Raw genomic sequence first — 19395 nt, forward strand, 5'->3', positions numbered from 1 at the left:
TGTGTGGCACTGATGTCATCGTTAGAGATTAACAAAAGTTTGCTTTGCTTCATTGTCTATATTCATTGGATTTAAGGGCTTTACTAGCTATTAAGTGTTTCAGTGATCGGTTTTCTTTTACAGAGGACACACGTCTTTTGTTACATAAACCGATCAGACCTGTAAGTCTCCTCAAAGGGCCCTGCAGTGGCCTGAAAGACACCTTCTCCCAGTCTAAATAGGCACGGATCAATATTTCGTATTTTCCTGTGGCCACCCAAAATTTACTATTGAAAGGGTGCAGCTGGGCTTCGTGTGGTGAACAGGTGGAGCCCGGGCTCTGCACTAAGGTGACAATCCTCTCTGCTGGAGAGACAAGTCAGCCTGTCCTGGGGCCGCTGTTCAGGGAAACTGCTGTGACACATGGTCAGAGACAGAGTGCCTGTGGGCACCTCTTCCTCATGAACAGCAGCACAAGGCATGGCAGTGTCATGCCTCCTGCCCCTTTCCCATGAAGTCAGTGGTGGGCTGCACTCCCCCAGAAACCACTCCTCAGGGCGCCAAGGAAGCTGAACGTGAGCCGGCAGTGTGCCCAGGTGGCCAAGAAGGCCAATGGCATCCTGGCTTGTATCAGTAGTGCAGCCAGCAGGACCAGGGAAGTGATTGTCCCTCTGTACTCCGCTCTGGTGAGGCCGCACCTCAAGTGCTGTGTTCAGCTTTGGGTCCCTCAGTACAAGAAGGACATCAATGCCCTGGAGCGTGCCCAGAGAAGGGCTACGAAGCTGGTGAAGAGCCTGGAACACAAGTCCTATGAGGAGCGGCTGAGGGAGCTGGGGTTGTGCAGTCTGGAGATGAGGAGGCTCAGGGGAGACATTATTGCTTTCTACAACTCCCTGATAGGAAGGTGTGGGGAGCCGGGGGTCGGCCTCTTCTTGCAGGTGATAGGACTAGAGGGAATGGCCCCAAGTTGCACCAGGGGAGGTTCAGGTTGGAAATGAGGAGACATTTCTTCTCAGAAAGAGCAGCCAGGCATTGGAACGGGTTGCCCAGGGAGGTGGTGGAGTCACCGTCCCTGGGGGTGTTCAAGGGAAGGTTGGACGTGGCGCTTGGGGACATGGGTTAGTGGGTGACATTGGTGCTGGGGGACGGTTGGACCAGATGATCTTGGAGCCGTTTTACATCTTTATGGTCCTACGAAGCCGTCCATCCCCCGGACACCACCCCGCACGGCGAGGACCGCCCGCCCACCGCCCACCAGCAGCGCCCCGACCTTGACGGGGGGCGGCCCCCCCCCGCCCCGCGCCCCCTGCCGGCCCCGGCACGTGAGGCGCGGTGGGGGCCGGGCGGGAGGCCGAGGGTGGGCGCAGCCGAGGCGGCGGCGCCGCGGGTTGGCAGCCGGGCGGGGAGCGCAGCGCCGAGCCCCGCCCGCCCCGGCAGCGCGGTCCCGCCTTGCCCCGTGGCCGGCGGCGCGGGGCCGCTATATAAAGCGGGGGGCGGGCGGCGGGGCGGGCCTGAGCGTGTGCGGCACCGAGGTGAGCGGCGGCAGGGCCGGGCGCGGCGGGACGGGGGCACCGGCACCGGCACCGGGGTATCGGTACCGGCACCTCAGCGGGCGTGAGGAGGGAGCCGATCCCTGGGGCCTCCCTCTCCCCTCGGGGCCGGGCCTTGCAGCGGCTCCTCCCGCAAGCTGCGGGTTTTATTTTATTTTATTATTTTTCTATTTTATTTTTAATTTTTTTTTCTCCGTTCCCCGGTGCGGCGGGCGAGGGAAGTGTGGTGTCATCGCCTCGCGGCGCGGCGCTCAAGGTTAAAGCCGGCCCCTCCCTCCCTGAGGGGGCAGCGGGGCGATGCGGGGGGAGCCGCAAGCGGCAGCCTGCCTCCCTCCCTCCGCACCGCTTCTTTCCTATTTTTTTTTTTTTTTTTTTTTTTACATTTTCCCTTTTTTTATCCGGAATCTCGCCGCCTCGGCTGGTTGCTGCGAAGGTCACGAAGGGGCGAAGCTGGTTTAAGGGGGGCAGGGGCTGCGCCCCGCATGCCGGCGGGGGGAGCCGTGTGGGGAGCGGCCGGGCCTTGCGGGGCCGCCTGGGCTTCTGGAAGCATCCCCTCGGCTCGCCGGGCCCGCCCGTGGGGAGGGCTTGTGGGGCCTAGGTGGGTGGGGAGGTTCGGGCAATGCACCCGCTTTGTCCTGCTTTAAAATCCCTGCTCTGGGTATAAGGTTACCGAAATCCTTACTATGGATATAGGGGAACCTAAATGTTGGGTATAGGGGAAGGGGGGAGGAAAAGATGGGGGCCGGTCTGGTTCCTGCCGGGTCCCCGCGTCCTGCTGCGAAAGGACGGGACTGGCGAGGAGAGCGCCCCGCTAACGGAGTTTCTTTGCAGCTCCATCCATTTCAATGGTGCAGCTTTCCCAAGCCCCTTTCCGCCGCCCATCGTCACCTTCAGGCCGGTCAGAGGACGGGGAGGAGAAGGGCATGAAGGCGGCCAAGCAGCAGGTGAACGCGTCGGGGGAGAGCCAGCCTTCCCCCAGCCCCCTGCAGACTGCGCTCAACTCGGCGGCCTCTCCTTCCCAGGCGTACGAGACTTACATTGATAATGGGCTTATCTGCCTCAAACACAAGATCAGGAATATTGAGAAAAAGAAGGTAACTTTCCTTCGCTATGGCATGCTTGTAAACAGCTAACTGTAATATTTCATGTGTACGGAAGCTGGAGCAAGGAGTGCATAGTAATAAAGGATTTTATAAATAACCTGTGAAATGACCTGAACACGGATTTATTTCTTATTATCACTTAGAACTGCTGTGTAGTAGAAAATGGTGTTCTTTACTCTCCTTGTTCTGAAATGGGCTATTTGACATTGCATAGTGAGCATAGCATTGTTTCAGTGAAGCAGCAAAGTAGCTGTTACTGTAAACCTGCTCCCTGGTAATTCAAAGGTAATTGAATATTGGTTGACATGGGGGATGCTTCTCTGGCGGACTTAAGATCAGAATGAACATAGAACTGGTCTGAGATAGCTTACAGTCTTAGAAAAGTCTTCATATTTCTATTGATTACATGCATCTAATATTAGGATGTAGGGATATATGTAAAATTGCAAATGAGCAGCAGTGTTTCCTCTGGCTAATGGCAATGTCAAATTTTATTAAATATGTATTGCCATATACTTTGCATAGATCGACTTCTTCGACTTCTTTATTTTATATCTATAGACAAATGTTACTAACTATAAGGCTTCTATACAGAAAGCCCCCAAAGCCTGTTCTCCTGACTTTGAACTGTTCCTTCTTTAAGGGATTGGTGTTAATAAGTACTGAGGTATGCAAGCTAGGTATGTGCCAGATTGTTAATTGGGAAGATGCACTTTTCTGTAAGACTAAAAGAACGATGGTGCTGTTGCTTTCAATATTGGGTCAGGATTATAAGTAAATCAATTGTATGGATGTTGAGATTCTATAAATGTTTGAAAAGAATTATGTTATCTTTTGGGGAGAAGAAGAGGGATCTAGATCAGACTTCAGGCTATATGGTTATAAGACTTGATCCTCCTGCAGGGCATGCAGTATTACTGCTGTCTTTTGTCATGCATCATGCTGCAATTCTGAATAATCTCGGATAAGCATGTTTCCTTTGTGATTAAGCAACTTTGCTGTATTTTAACTCTGTCCAAGGAAGCGTACTGCTGTGAATTTCTCCAGTATTTTTGATTGGTTCATGTGAGTGTAGACAATATGGCCTCACCAGCAAATAAGTGTGACTTGCTAGAATGATAGAAAGTATTCCTAGCCCTAGATACTGTGTCAATAAAGCCTGTCTAGGCAGATACACAAATTACTGTGTGGTAATCAACTCCCTCTTTTTCCTGTGTTTAAAGAAGCTTGTCATACCCAGTAGCTTAGTCTTGCATCCTTCACTTTGGCTGTTAAAGACTGTTTCAGTATATTAGAAATAAAACTTGTTTCCTACTTGAAGAGTTGTCCGCTTTCTTAGGAAACAGTGCAATAATTTTTTTGACATAAATGATCTCAGATTTTGAAAGATATGCTTCAGGAAATAAAGTAAAACTCTTCCATCCAGCTTAAGATAACTAAATTGCAGCATTGGCTTGGAAAAACTAAATGCCCAATGCTCTCAAATGAGGGCACCGGATGTACTTGGAGCCCCTTAAAGGTCTAGGGTCAATGTGTTATTTCTTAAATGAAACAAAAGAAGTAAAAATGCAAGACTGAAGGGGGGAAAGTAGGCAGCCCTGGAGACTGAGACTGCAAAATCTGTGTTCCCTTCTCCTGAAAATGAGCAGTAGGAAAGTTCCTATTTTGTTGCAGTATTCAGACTTTTTGAAATAAAATATTTAACTTTGTTCATACCCAATTCTTGACATTAGAAATCAATATAAAAACTGACTTTGATTTTTTTTTTTTTTACAGCTTAAGCTAGAAGACTACAAAGATCGACTGAAGAAGGGAGAAGCCCTCAATCAAGACCAGTTGGTAAGCTTGCTTTATGTGGGAATGGATGGGCTTAAAACCTTCAAACAAACATCCTAGAATGATTAGCTTGCCAAAAGAGGTGGTAGTACAATTTTACAGAAGCAGTGCATGCAGACTTTTTAAATGGCATTTTTCACAAAACTAAATGGGGTAAGCTATTGATAATTTAGCTGAATGGTGAATTTGCAAGCTTTGTCTCCTACTTTAGTCTTCATGTATACAGAAGTAATAAAAGGTCCTAGTTATCTTTGCCGTGTAGGCTTTCAGCTTCAGTGCTCCAATACCTCTTTGAGATGTTCATATGCAGCTTACCTACATGGCATTGCAGTGCTAGAACAGACCTCAAGGCTTCATTAATAGGTGTTACTTGAAATTGCATGATGGTTACACAGCTGTTGGCTACTGGTAGTTGTTGAAGTATAATTGATATAGGCCTTGTTGGTAAAAGGAAGACTTTGGTCTAACCTGCATGGGATTGAAAGGCTTAAAAATGCCATCATCTAGCTATGAGTTACTGGTTTAGTGGAGGACTTGTTAGTGTTAGGTCAGAGGTTGGACTAGGTGATCTTGGAGAGGTCTCTTCCAACCTAGATGATTCTGTGACCTAACTGGGAAAACTACCCTGTCCTGGTGCTGCCATTAGATGGCTGGGAGTCACTACTGCACTCAAATGCTGTTAGAACAATGTCTCTTTCGTACCTAAGACTGCTGGAGTTCGAAATGCCAAGATGTAAGATCACTAATCAATAAACGTGGTGCATTCCATGAAGCAAGTTTAAATTTGCCTGGTGTTAAAATAGTGGTTCTGACTATTTTTCTTGTACTTGAATGGATGCTAGAACAGAAAGCAACTTTCTGCAACGTGGAAGTTATTGCTGCTTAAGTGTGTCTGGTACCAAGGTGCTACATAATCAACAAGACTTACTGCCCTGGTCATTTCAGAAGTACTTCACAGACATGTTTAAGTAGAGTCCTGTGACAAAGGGCATTGGCACTTGAGTTCCAGTACTGAATCCTGCTAACTGGCCAGCTGGAAAAATAACTTGGTGGCTTATCTTTATTGTAATACAGCAGTCTCAGAGCATAAATATAACCTTACTTGGAGTCATTTATAAATAATAACTTGCAATAAAGCGGATAAGAGCAGAAGTAACTTGCTTCTTAAAGGTAGAATAGACCTGTTGGAGTGCATGATAGTTAAGTGTTAAATTGTGGGATCTGATGTATTCTCTTGCCCTTTTTAAGTTCAGGAGCAACTAAATTAAATCTGATCATTTGGAGTGAGATGATTTATCTCTTAGTTCTAAGTTCAGTCTGACTCCAGGTTTAGTTTTAGAAGAAAAGCCTGCTGTTGTGTTCAGATCCAAATGTTAATCAGTTGTCTTCTGTTGATAACAGGCTATTGACTAGTATGCTCTTCTTCAAGACTAAGCCAACTTACGCGTGTTTTAAAGTTACTCCTAAATGTGACTTTCTTTTCTTTGGTCTATACTCTGGGCTATTATAAGCCAACAGATTAAAGTGAAATTAAGATGCAGGGGACTAATAAGGCAAAGGATTCTGTAAATGTTTTTGTCTGCAGATGCATTCAGTAGCATTGACTTTGCAATATGAACTTCGTTACTGGCTTTCACTATTCCCAACTGAGCTTAACTTTTAAGTATCAAATATTTTTATCACAGTTTCTAGGATGCCTCAGGCTTCTGAAATGGAAAGTGAGGGTCAACCTTGCTAGTGAAGTGACTTGGTATCCAAACTGTTCAGATAACTGTTGTGAAAGTATGTATCAACTCAGTATTTAACTAATAATCTAGTCAAGACCCTCCTTTCAGTGGTTCAGATTCAGGAGTACTACTTTTATACATACCTTTCATATGCGAATTTCGAATGCATATGCAAATACTGAGACCTGGTAGTTTGAAATTAGAGCACAGGTTAATAGTTCACACATCTGCCTAAATAAAGCTTTTCTGCCCATAATATAGTGGAGCTCTAATGCAACTTGGTGTTTATATTTTTAATTGTCTTTTTCTACACAGGGAGCAGAGTACATCTAGTGATGAGCTAGTTTTTGCAGACAATTTGAATTAAACTAATTGCTTATGGTGCATGCCTGCCAGAGTTGCTGTGTGCTAGCCTTACTTTAGGAAACAAATGTTTCAAAAATGAGGAGCTTCCAGCAAGTTTAATGCTCTCACTGGCAATGTTGTACTGTTTTTGCATGCTCAGTAGATTTTCTTCCTTACTGTCACTCCAACATTTTCTCCTAATGAATGTTAATAAAAGGTATGTGACAAAAGAAAGCTTTTGCTTTCCCACGGTGTTACGGTTTGTCTGAGCAGTGATAACCAGTTCTTGGCATTTTAGGGTAAGTAGTATTACTTTGGAGTTTGCAAGGTTAAAAGCAGTCACTGCAATCTCCCTAGTAAGTTGTTGGTAGTAGCCTGTGAGTCTTCCTTACGCATCAGATCTGTGGGCACTGGGGTCTTAAAGGTCAAATTCTTCTGAGCACTCGTGAACCCGATAATTAGTTCTCAGAAGTTGCTTGATAAATCGATGTCTGACTTAAAATACTAGTTGAGTACATTACTATAAATGGTACTCAACACAAGGAAGCTCGTGAGTTACTGTAGTCTGTTGTATATTACAAATAAGTGAGTACAAGTGACTGAACAATCAACCTGATGGAACAAATTGACCTGTAACTTGCTTTCTAGTTGCTTAGGCACACTGATTTGCATATCCCAAATATTACTTGGACAGACTAAGCGTTTTTCACTGCAATGATGAAACACTTGTGTCAACATTAATACCCATTGAAAGAACTTTGTTAGGCTGACAAACCAGTGCTAATACAACTTCGATGTCTTGTTATAAGCATAAACCAAACTGCATGTAAAGCACATGTGAACCAAAGTTTAAATTTAATGTGTTACTTCCCAGGCATGCCTTATGCTAAATGGAGCCATGTACAGCATGTCTGAGCTACAGCATTTTGTTATTTTCAAAGCTGTTAAGGAGGCCTATAAAAGTAACTGACAGTGGGGAAGGGAAAACTCACAAAACTAGGGTATATCAAAATGCAATTAAGAATTGTTCTTCTTTTTTGAAGACTAGGGAGTAAAATGTGCATTAAAGTCATTAATGAAGGCAAGAACACTGGTTGATTTGTAGAAACCAAACTTGCAGGACTTTCTGAAAGTATGACTTGCCTTCTGTATCATTAGCTTTCTAAAGCTTTTGCGTTATCTGCAGAGACATTCCGCTAAGCATCAGAGTAGAGGTTCTGCACTGAACTTGTCTGTCCTTTGTATTCCTTTTAAGCTTTCATGTTAGCATCTGATGTTAAGCAGATGTTTTTGACTGAGACCTAAAAGAGCAAAAAGGAAAATGAAAAATGAAGTAACAGTGGTATTTAGGCTTTCCTGTTTTGGCATTGGTATACCAAGCATTGAACAGGATGTTGCCTGAAAAGTCATATAGACGAAATGGTATGGTGTCTGAGCAGTGGTGGGAGCTGGCCTTGTAGTGCATCTCAGGTTGTTATGGATGAATGATACTCAGCTAAATGTAAAGTACCAATTACAGACAGTATCTTTAAAGCTACAATTTCAGAGAAGTACCCACTAAATGAGTAGTTCTCAGTGAGATTTAAAATAGAATGTATTTGATATGCAATGAGTGGTCTTAAGCATTAAAAATGTATTATCTGTTCCTTTTCAGGAGGCAGTAGAGAAATATGATGAAGTAGTACACAACTTAGAATTTGCCAAGGAGCTTCAGAAGACTTTTTCAGGTCTTAGCCAAGATGTAAGTATAAACTGTTGGTCATGGTATTATCAGGAGGTGACTGCACACTTTGTGTTGCTCTTCTAATGGCTATGTTTATATGCCACTACACAGACTGGAGGAAGCTTCTATTTCAGAACTCGGAGCAATCTGCTCATACTGTCTGGAGTAGCTGAGCAGATCAGTAAATGTTGACAACTTTGGGCACCCTTGACCTCAACAATGTAGTTATTTGCTGTGTACCGCTATAAAAACTTATGCTTAGGCAAACTGAGGCATTGATGCTTGGCTGTGTTTGAGGTGACTCCAGTTTATGTAGGTTTGAAACCATGAGCCATTTTGCTGGTAGCTTGTGCCTGGGCTGTACTCATCCCCTGCATAGGAGTGAACTACTGGAGGAACAACTACTGGGAAGTACATGGAGGTTCTCATGGGCAGCAAGCAAGTAAATTGTGTACCCTAGACAGTGAAGGCTAGACTCTTTGCCAGTAGATTAAGGGGAACTGATTATTTTTACCTGGTGTTTGTTAAACCATCTGTCTAGTTCTGGTTATTCAGTACGCAAAGGCTATAGACAAACTTAGTGAGTCCAGTGGTGGGCCTATGGATGGCTGGGGGCTGGAGCATGTGATGAGAACCTGGAAGGACTGGGCTTATTAAGCTTGGAGAAGTGAAGGCTTGGTAGGAGATGTAATATTAGCCGTCAAATACCAAAAAGATTATTGAAAGGATGGAGCTAGGATTCTTACGGAGGTATGTGGTAAGAGGAAAAAATAATAAAATAGATCCTAACTAGATAGGAAGGAAACTGTTGCTCTGAGGATAATTGAGCACTAGAATAGTTCTAGAAAAGCTGATATATGCATCCTCAGATATTTTCAAGACCTGACTGCACCAAGCATCTAAGTGATCTGATTCAGATTGTGTCATCCTTCATTGTTCTGGAGGCTGGGCTAGATGGAGAGTTCCCAGTATGGGGGGAAGTGCTGGGGTTAAGTTGCTTTAGCTTTAGTGAGTACAGCTCTTTGTGAAACTTTACTGAAGACTGAGGACTTTGCTTATTTTACTGTAGTCATCTCTAATTATGGCAAGTCAGATTTAGTGCTTTATTTAGGACTTTATTCAGGGTTTAAAGCACTACATTTTTATGTAACCAAGTGCTTTCTTTGACTACTGGAGAAACTGGTCTCTTGGCTCTCAGGCAAATGTTATCCTTATGGAGAAGATATGATCTAAGGTAGTGCTGGGGATGCTAAATGTAATTAGTCACTGTTCTGGCTTTATTTCTCTGCCTCTCCTATAATGTTAAAGGACTAGTAAAATGGCTTCTGTGACTGAGACCCATGCAGTTCCTTTTAGAGGCTACTTTTCTTGTATATGTAGTAATTCCAAATTCTAGGTAGTGTTTTGAGAGGTTTACTGCATTGTGAGAGTAGAGATCTAAGCCTTTTTAATGAGTGCTGCTTTTGGATTCACTCAATTACTGTACATTGAACACAAACCACTGTGCTGAATATCAAAATATGGACTGTCTCATATTGCTTTCCTCTGTGTAGGTGCCCATAAAATATCAGAAATAAAGGTTTGTGACATGGTGTGTCCTACTGCAGGTATTTTTAGTAATCAAAAATCTACCGTTAGCTTCTGCTAGTTTACATTTATTCTTGAGCTTATCCTATATTCAAAGGCTAACACTTTTTTTCCTTGGCCAATGTGGATTCTACGGCAAATACCCATTACTGGAATGCTAGAGGATATTCTGGCAACAGCGTCCTGATGTCCCTTAGTGTGTTCTAAAAAGCTGCACGCTTTCACATCTTGCAAAGAAACTTCAGATACTCCATATCAAGGCATTGAGTCTTGGAGTTACTTAGCTTCTGCAGCATAATGCTATTAGTATGTGATGAGAAACTTCCTCAAATGCGTGGAGGCTGTGTATATTCTGACACTTGCTTCTTCAGTGCTTTAGTCTTCTGCCAATGGAAGAGTAACTGTAGGGTTCTGCTGTATCACTTAAACTGGAATATTCAAAATGAATAGGCAGCTGTCTTGCTAGGAGAGATTTGAGACAACTGCATCACTAACTTCACTTGATAAAGGGCTGGGCTTTCATTTGTGCATTGGTATCAATTCCTCCCTATATTGAATTGTGCTAGCAGTTACAGTAAAGTAACTAGCGGTCAGGTACGATGCCGCAATTGGGATCTAAATATTGTAGAGGAATATTTGGAGTGAATCTGCCAGTATCCAGTTTGACTAAAATCTATAGCTATAGAGAATTAACGGAGAAATAGGGAGCTTTGTCAGAGGAGGGACTTGGAAGGTCTTGGTTGGGTATCTGAAGAAAGAATTAGGAGCTTGTCATCTAACCAAGATTAGTTGTTTTTGTCAATGTAGGATGATCAATACTAGAACTTGGTGTGTTCTATTACAATGGTTGAATAACAGAATTCTGTGTTTAACTGTTGAATTCCTGTGTTGAAATAGCTGCTGAAAGCACAGAGAAAGGCTCAAAGAAGAGAGAGTCTATTGAAGCTTGAAGCAGAGAAGAAAAAACTGCGTACAATACTTCAAGTCCAGTATGTGCTGCAGAACTTCACTCAAGAGCATGTTCAGAAGGATTTCAAAGGTGGTGTGAATGGTGCAATATACTTGCCTTCTAAAGAACTAGACTACCTCATAAGATTTGCAAAACTGACGTGTCCAGAAAGAAATGAGAACTTGAGGTAAGCTAAAGGTTTTTGTCTAATTAGTATGCTTCATTTACTACAGTAAATGTCCTCTGTTTGACACTGCCATGTCTTGAAATATGTTTTTGGAAACTAATTAAAATTCTATTCAGTATATTTGCTCTAGTCTGAGACTAGGAATATGGCAAAAATATTTTACTCGGTCTTAAAAGAAAGCTGCTGTATACTTTCCCAGTTGTGCAAACTACATACAAACCCTGCTATGTTATGTCTTGCTGTGGGGCCCTGGGGAGGCATTCCAGTAATACTGCAAGCAGGAAGGCTGGTGGCATGGTGCTTCCCTCAGGTCTTGCTGTTTGTGTAATGAAAATGTGTAGTAAATACGGGAGATTTGTTCCCTGTTGCGTTCATGTGGTGACTGAGATATGCTGCTTTTGAATAAAGGAATCTAAGGTAGTCCTGAGGCTCTCTTCCTATTATCTTAGGCTTTGGTCAAGTTTTTAGAACTTGTCATATTTTAGCACTGTATGTCATTCACTGCAAGGTAACTGGCTGTGGTGTAGAGTAGTACTAATTTGGCATCATGCTTGTACTGTGATTGCTTATAATATTTAGCTTGACTGTCTCAGGATAGTGCAGTGAATTCTATGTAAACATAGAAAAAGCTCTTATTAGGTGGGAAGTTGAAACATTTTATGGAAAAGAGTAATTATTTTTCTATTCTAACAAGTTCCTAAAATTCTTAACTACTTGTCATGTGCTAAACTAGCCTTATCCTTGCTCTGAAAAGTGAGCTTTTAAAGAACAGTTACTTAGAAAGCACAATAGGAACATCTGATGTTGGTGGAAAACGAACTTCTAGCTTAATTCTCATTGTATGTTACATTTCCACAAAAGGCATAACCCTTTTCTGACACTAGGTTTCTTATTGTTGCACTTTAAAATCAGTAGTGTGTGTGGGGTGGATTGTGGGCCTATGCCAAAGCAGAAGGGCTAGAGCTGTTGATGGCTGCCCCTGTACGTGTGTCCAATAAACAAGGTGATCAGCTGATTAAACAGCAATTGTTTCCCTGTCTGGGAGTTTGGGTTTGGCTTGGAATGAAGTCCAGCCATATGGCCCTGTGGAATAGAGCTAGGCTAATTTGTTGTAATTGCAAACAGCAGAACTTATATTTGCTGGACTAAATCAAGCACAGATAACAAATATAGATGAATCATTTTCAGTAGTGGATGATGGGCTTTTAGGATTCACTGTTTAATGTCTTATTCCAGAAGGCTAAACATCCTTCACTATCTTAATATTAAGGATAATGGGGATACTGTAAGACTTGATTTTTGGATACAACTCTACCTGGTAAAATTGTCACTTCTTCTAGTGTTGAAGATCAGATGGAACAATCATCTCTCTACTTCTGGGACCTTCTAGAAGGCAGTGAGAAGCCTGTAGTTGGAACAACATGTAAGTGTGTGATCTAGAGAAATAACCTACATCTGAAGTTCGTGTTCTATTTTAGTATCTTAAAACAAAATAAAGTACCTGATTTAGTAGCCTTCCATGTACATTCAAGTGTTGTGTGTAACTCAGCTTTCCAAGGAAGAATTACTGTTTAGGTTCTGTTTTTAAGTACAGGTCACTAACAACGAAGTAGTAATCTTTCCCTGGAGAAATAAACTATTGTCTTCTACAGATGTCCTAGAATATATAGCACGTCTAGATTCTTCTGGGGAATTATTATGGTAGTAATTCAAAAGCTTATGCATGAATACCTTAGAACCAGCGGTGAGGAGCTTTTTGAATAGTTATGTATAAGTGGGTTAAGACTGGAATGCTTCTCAGCCATTAAATGTTTAGCTGAATATACTGCTGTGTTGTCTGAATATAGTGTGGGGTACCACACTGAGAAAGGATAGTCGTTAGTGAAACTTGCTGGGATCTCTGATAATCCACAGTGCAGTTTCCATTATGACCTATTGAAAATGTCCACTTAGTGAACACACCAGAATCTGGGGGACTTTTGAAGGACAGATGGAATAATGTGCAGTTTCAAAAGCTCTGAAGCAATTGCTTGCTTTTTCCCTGCTCTGGTTTGCAGTTCAGTTTTTCCTCCCAAAATATTATCTTAATGCTGGGAGGAAGGCCTGCAGGGCAGTTTCATAGTGACTTTGTATAGATTTAATCTATGCTGAAGTCTGCACAATGTGCTGTTAGTATCAACACTTCCTTTTATAAAGGCTAAATCCTTTTCTAAGCATGTGGGAAACAATGCAACCAACTGTCGCTAATATTCATCTTATATGCCTTTAAATATAAGCTTGTCTTAACTCTGGAATGCAAAGATATTTTCAGCTAGATTATGTAGATCAGTCTAATAAATATCTTTCCTTTAAAACATTTCTCTAACTTGGTGAGATGTGTAAGAACTTGGAGAAGCTGCAATTTTATATAAAGGAAGTAGACTTGATCTGTAATTAGAATACTCAGTTCTGAATTTTCATATTTTTCATGGATTTTCATTTTTTAATCTTCAGATAAACATATGAAGGACCTGTTATCCAAACTTCTAGACTCTGGTTACTTTGAAAGTATTCCTGCTCCTCGCACCCCTGTGCCGGTAAAAGAATTCGAAGAAGTAAATAGAAAATCTGAGAGGACAAGACAAATCTCAAAAGGAGAGTCTGTCAAGGAAACAGGTGGAATATTTCAGGGTTCAATTTCTGTGTCATAATGTTGGGATAAGCTTGAACTGAGCACTGACTTTGCATAGCTTGATGCTAAACCTAATCCTCTGCTTATAGCTTGCTTTCAATACAGTAACTAAAACTGAACTGGAAGGGCTTGCAGCCCTATTCTGACTAATATTGTAGAAGAAAATTTAATTGATCATAGGATGTTTTTAGCTTTTGAGCAAACCTCCACGTGGAAAATGTAATATAACATTCCTTACACCAGACAAAAAGCAAATTGTGGATTTGCTAAACCTATGCAAATATATAACCTAATTGAAAAGTGAAAGATTGTCTGTATGACTCTTGTTGAATGACAAGCTCAGCTTTCAGAGTAGCAAGTTCAGTGACTGGTATTACTATTTAAATAGAATTAAAGACTTGCTATTTTTTTAGCTTGCTTCTCTGCATTTGATCAGTTGAAACAAATTAACATCCTTTCTCTAGAATCCCTTATGGAGCTTATGAAGTCTGAAATACAGCCACAGGAGGTAAGATACTCCACTGCTAATTGCTTTCCTTTAGCATCGTGACTTATCAGAAATATAACTGCACTTCTGCAGCCCTTTAAACTTCAGAAGGGAGTCTGAACAATAGCTTAGGTGTTGCCTTATGTAGGAAGCATTACAGACCTTGTTGCATTTCCCTTTTTAACCTTCATCTGTGGCTTTTCTGAGGTATTTGGGATAAATGGAGAGAGATTGTGAAGCAATATAGTACTTCAATGCTCTGGCACTTTTCTGAATAAATGAAAGCATCAGCCTTTAGAGTGAAAACTTATCTTTTTGTACTACAATATAGAGAAAATACGTATCTACTAAAGCTGTCTTTTAAAGCTGAGCTTATTGCAGAGGACTTACACTGATGGATTGAGAACGATGTAGATGTTGCTCTGTGTTAGGAAAGTAAGGATCCCAAGACAGGCTTGTGCACACAAGGGTGTGTAGGCTTACATCAACAGCCCTTCAGACTGAAGTTCTAGGTACTCAAGCTTGAACTGGCAGTAGCACAAAAGCTATTAGACTTGGTTCAAAATGAGGGGAAGATTCCACTTGTGGAAGTGGAAATACTGGCTCTTAAAATGCTGGAACCCTGTTTCCCTGATACCTCACTAGAGGGAGTAGTCTAGAACAATTTTTTGTAACATACTGGTAATGTTATTACCAGTCTCTAAACCTTTTTCTGGTGATTTGTCAGAATTGCCAGAAAAAACATAGCCAATACGTTTTATAGTCCTTCAGATATTGGCTTCCTGTTTAACTCTGGAAAACTTTGGGGATATCTTAGTTGAACTTCCAGACTGTTTGATAAAACATAGCATGAAGTTGAAGTCCAATTGTACTGAATTTGAGAAACTGGTGACTTTAATATTAAAACTCCAATTAAGAATCAGTTACACTTCTTACTAGACTACCAGAGTTGTTCACTTTGTGGGCAATGGTGCTCCTGCTCTTATCAGAAGAATGACTAATAGTAGATACCAAAGATTTGAGAAGGTTGAGAGCTACCTTTACAAAAGTCACACTGAACTTGATATTATCACCGCTTAGGAACTCCAGTTAGCATTGAGCATGAGGCTCATAGATTCACTCAACTTTGTGGCACTTGCACTGTTCAGAACTGTGGCACGCCAACAAAAACTAGTCTGCAGTGTTGTAGGATAAATCCATGGCTGGCCACATGATTTCTGTAGCTAGTGTTTAAACTGTCTAGGCTATGCTTTTCGTCAAACTTCCAGTAGCTGGGTGACCTAACTTAACTGACCTGAACTGTAGTAGCAAAATGTTTTCTTGGAGCCATTAAGTTTCTTTGGTCTATATAGTTTCTCAACAGGCGTTATTTGCCTGAAGCAGAATACTCTGTCAAGAAGAAGCCAGAAGAGCCCAAGTCTTGGGAAGCTGAGAGTGCTAGAAAACAAGAACCACCGAAGTCGTGGGAAATGCTTGTTGATATTGAAGAGCAGAAACAGAAACAAGAGACCTTAAAGCCTTGGGAATCTCGTGTTAGGCAGCAGGAAACAAAAAGACCAGATTCACCAAAGCCTTGGGAAGCTCGTGTTAAAGAAGAGGAACAGAAGCGTGAGCCTACAAAGCCATGGGAGACTCGTGTTGAAGAAGAACAAAAGAAGCAAGAAGCTCCAAAGGCCTGGGTAGCACGTGTTCGAGAGGAGCAGGAGTCCCCCAAACCTTGGGTAGCAAAGGTTAGGGAAGAGCAGGAACAGAAGAAACAGGAGTCACCTAAGCCATGGGTAGCAAAAATTAGGGAAGACCAGGAACAGAAAAAACAAGAGTCACCAAAAGCTTGGGGGACCAAAGCTAAGGAAGAACCAGAACAAAAGCAGGAATCTCCAAAACCTTGGGTGACCCAAACTAGGGAGGAACCAGAACAAAAGAAGACAGAACCTGTGAAATCATGGGAAATGCATGTTAGGGAAGAGCCCGAGCAAAAGAAGCAGGAGCCTGTGAAGGCTTGGGCTGCTGCACATGTTAGGGAGGAGCCAGAGCAAAAGAAGCAGGAAACTCGAGAGGCTTGGGAAACAGCTGAGAGGCAGCAGCAAGTGTCATCACAGCAGTTACAGAATCCTCCGAAGTCCTGGGGAGCTGCAAGTGTTGGGCCAAAGGAGCAGATGGGGCCAAAGAAGTTTGATATGGAACCCAAAGAAGTGAGTTGGCATATGTAGTATTACCTGTCATAAGCTTTTGACACTCATGTGTTGGACTAAAGCCACATAGAGAGGCTTTACAAGGTGTGTTTTGTAGGCCTATGTATAGACTCCCATTTCATTCTTTCTTGGGGGAAGTAAACTCAATTCTGCTAAGGTTTGCATTTGAATAGCAAGATGGTCTGCTGGGCTTTCTATATCAACACAGTATTGCTGTGTTTGAGCCTTGAATAACTGCTTTATGTATAAGAAGAATTAACTTAGCTCATCCCCAGCTATTGGCTCTGTCTACCCTTATCAGTACAAAGCAGGTATGACTCATCCTGGGATCAAATACTTTGACTGCATACAAATAGCACTTCAGTAACTTTTGATTAAAATAGCTGCTGATTCGGGAGATACGTAACATCTAGATGAAGCAATACCAACTGTACAGGGGCTTAAATACCTATTTCCAGATGAATGCATAAGCTATACTGCTGTCCTGGAAATTCTAAGTGTAGTTTGTTTTAGAAATGTGAAATGAAAACTACTGCAGGGCTTGCAGCTGAGCAGACTACCAGCTGCATGTTAAATTACCTTGTCTCACCTGTGCTCAGGTAGCAACAATCCTCTTACCTAGAAGACAGGTAAGATGGTAGACAAAGAGTGCAGTTATGTCATTGAGTTTGACTTCAGGAAGAAAATATGAAGAATGAATAGTTCTCATACAAAATGCCGTTAGTACTTTTACCTTGTTTCTGCAAGAAAACAAATGAATTTAACTTATTACTCATAGCAAATGATTAAATTTAAAACCTGTCAGTAAGCCTGGCAAAACTGAAAAATGGGTATTCTTGTTCCTAGAGGCGGGAGCGCAAACAGAAGGTTGAACATGAAATTAAAAGAGTAGGTAACATGCAGCACTGGGGAACCAAATGGGTGTGAGGTGTTTCAGCCGGATCTTTACCCTCAAGCTGAGTAGCATAATGTCCAGTGGTGGTGGGATAGGTGCAAAACTTGGTTCTTTCACACTAACTCTGAGCACAAATAGGTGTGCACAACTACGCATAGACTTAATGTAATTGAGATTATCTGAACTATTGGAGTAGTCTCAAGCACTTTAAAATGCTTTGGAGTTTCTGGTGTTGGCAAAAAGCAAGGTGATCTGTAATGAGATCTGGGCATCTGACTTAGGATAGGATGGGAAGATGGATGGCTTAAAGGGTAGCCAAAACTCTGCAGTGAAGAAAAAGGAGCTCTGGTCAATTGGGGAAACTCAGACTGCCTAGGAGTCTGAATAGTGATGTGCAAGTTGGCCAAATTAAATCAAATATTGGAATGTAAGATTGCTTACATTGGCTTGCTGAATTAGTAAATGAAGCCCATTTAAGTACTCTAAAACTGGTTTATGTAGCAGATCACACCAGTTGGCTTTTTTTGCTTAGCTGCTATTACCAAATTGTTTTATGATAAGTGTATTGAATGATCAGAAAATAGCTTACCATCAACCTAGCTAGCTCTTACAATCTTTTAAAAACATTCTTGGTTTGACTTAAGCTGCATATGGAAAAATATAATTAATATTTTAAGCTTTTTGGATGATAAAACCTTTCGTATGAGCAAAAGCAAGAGGTGGCAATGCAGTGCTGGATCCACTTCTTTCCCAGGGAGAACCTATAAAATGGTCATGTGCAGGGACCAACACATGGTAAATAAAAGGTTCATGTTACTTCTGCTCTCTGGAGCTGACATCTAATTCGTTCTTGCTCCCTGAAATGTATGAGACATTTTTAATAAATTGCTAGGTTTTGAGATTTTAAAATGTGCTGATTTAACTTAATGTACTACAAGTTGCAACACTTAAGAAGCTGAGCCTAAAACAGTGAGTTGATGTGGAGGTCTGTTAACTGTTATTTATACATAAATGCTTGTGCAACCTGTGGACAAGGAAGCTTTGTAAGCTGAATTCGTTGCCACCTCTCTGAAAGCAGAATGGTTTGGCTTGTGCATCACTCAGTACAACTTGATTTGTACTGAGACTGCTGTTTGGAGTAGAAAGTGAATGCTAACTATATTTCTAACTATATTTACGTGGCACAGTTGGTGAGTTGGTGATCACTGTAGTGATTATGGCTTAGGTATCACCATTCTAGCTGTTTCTCTATTCCACAGCTAATAAATGTAATGAGGCACTGAGGTCATGTATCATATAATGGAGTTTTACTAGTGTGAGATACTATGTTATAGTACTGATAAGTACAAAAAGATCTTCAGTGTCTAAAAACCAAACTTAAACAGAAATACATGATATATTGGCATTCCTACTAGTAAAATTCCAAAGTGGTCAGTGCTTTTACATTAATTTGCAATAATTGAATGGGTCCTAAACCAAATTCTAGGCATTTCAACTTCATTTTTAATCAGCCCTCTGGAGACATAGGTGTCAAGAGTTTAAATGTGAGCAGTGTCAAAGTTTAGGTTTAACTCATCATAACAATGCTTCTGAAACCTAAAGTTATCAGTGCTGTCTAAAATTCCAGCAGAATGTTATTTGCAGCACTGGTGTTAAATTGATCTTGGTAAGCATAAATTATGAGCTGAACTAACAGGTTACTAAACTGAGAAGCTGCTATCAGCTTGTAAAGACACCACCCAATTACAATTTTGGAATTGTAATTGTAATTTGGAATTGGGCTAGAAAAAAACTCAATATAAAAACATCAAGAATGTCAAGTATCTGCTTTTTCAAAGCATCTTTCATAAAGGCACAGAACTGGAAATCAACTTCCTGATGCATTTTCATGCATGCACATGCAAAAAAAAAAAATATTCTAGTTTTGAACATCTACACTGAAGTACCAGCAGAACAGCAAATTCACACAAGGCAACCTGACCTACACTTAATTCTGGCTGGTGGATTTGAATATTTGCAGGCACTAGCAAACTTCTGTTTTCATTTCACAGTTAAAGCCCCGGTGTCATAGTCTAACCCTGTATAGATGCTCTTCTAGTTGAAGCAAACAATGCTGCCAGCATACTGCCCAGAGTGTGGCCTCACAGTGTCAGGTGAAGGAGAT

General features: G+C 41.6%; 1 protein-coding gene across 7 annotated transcripts in view; it reads left to right on the forward strand.

The window, feature by feature from the left end:
* The first annotated feature begins 1422 nt into the window (after positions 1–1422).
* Positions 1423–19395, forward strand: part of CAPRIN2 (caprin family member 2) — a 38512-nt gene continuing 20539 nt past the window's right edge. For 4 of the 7 annotated variants that reach the window (XM_035550887.2, XM_035550890.2, XM_035550891.2 and 1 more), the window contains exons 1-9: positions 1487–1511; positions 2361–2623; positions 4409–4471; positions 8195–8281; positions 10748–10986; positions 12327–12409; positions 13480–13641; positions 14122–14165; positions 15497–16336. In XM_035550887.2, coding sequence (XP_035406780.1) covers positions 2375–2623; positions 4409–4471; positions 8195–8281; positions 10748–10986; positions 12327–12409; positions 13480–13641; positions 14122–14165; positions 15497–16336 — 1767 coding nt within the window. In that variant the 5' untranslated portion in view covers positions 1487–1511; positions 2361–2374. Of the gene's footprint in view, positions 1512–2360; positions 2624–4408; positions 4472–8194; positions 8282–10747; positions 10987–12326; positions 12410–13479; positions 13642–14121; positions 14166–15496; positions 16337–19395 lie in introns of all 7 variants that reach the window. The other 3 variants (XM_035550888.2, XM_035550893.2, XM_035550894.2) reach the window with 3 other exon arrangements.

This window comes from Cygnus atratus, chromosome 1 (genome assembly GCF_013377495.2).
Source record: "Cygnus atratus isolate AKBS03 ecotype Queensland, Australia chromosome 1, CAtr_DNAZoo_HiC_assembly, whole genome shotgun sequence".
Classification (NCBI taxonomy): Eukaryota; Metazoa; Chordata; class Aves; order Anseriformes; family Anatidae; genus Cygnus; species Cygnus atratus.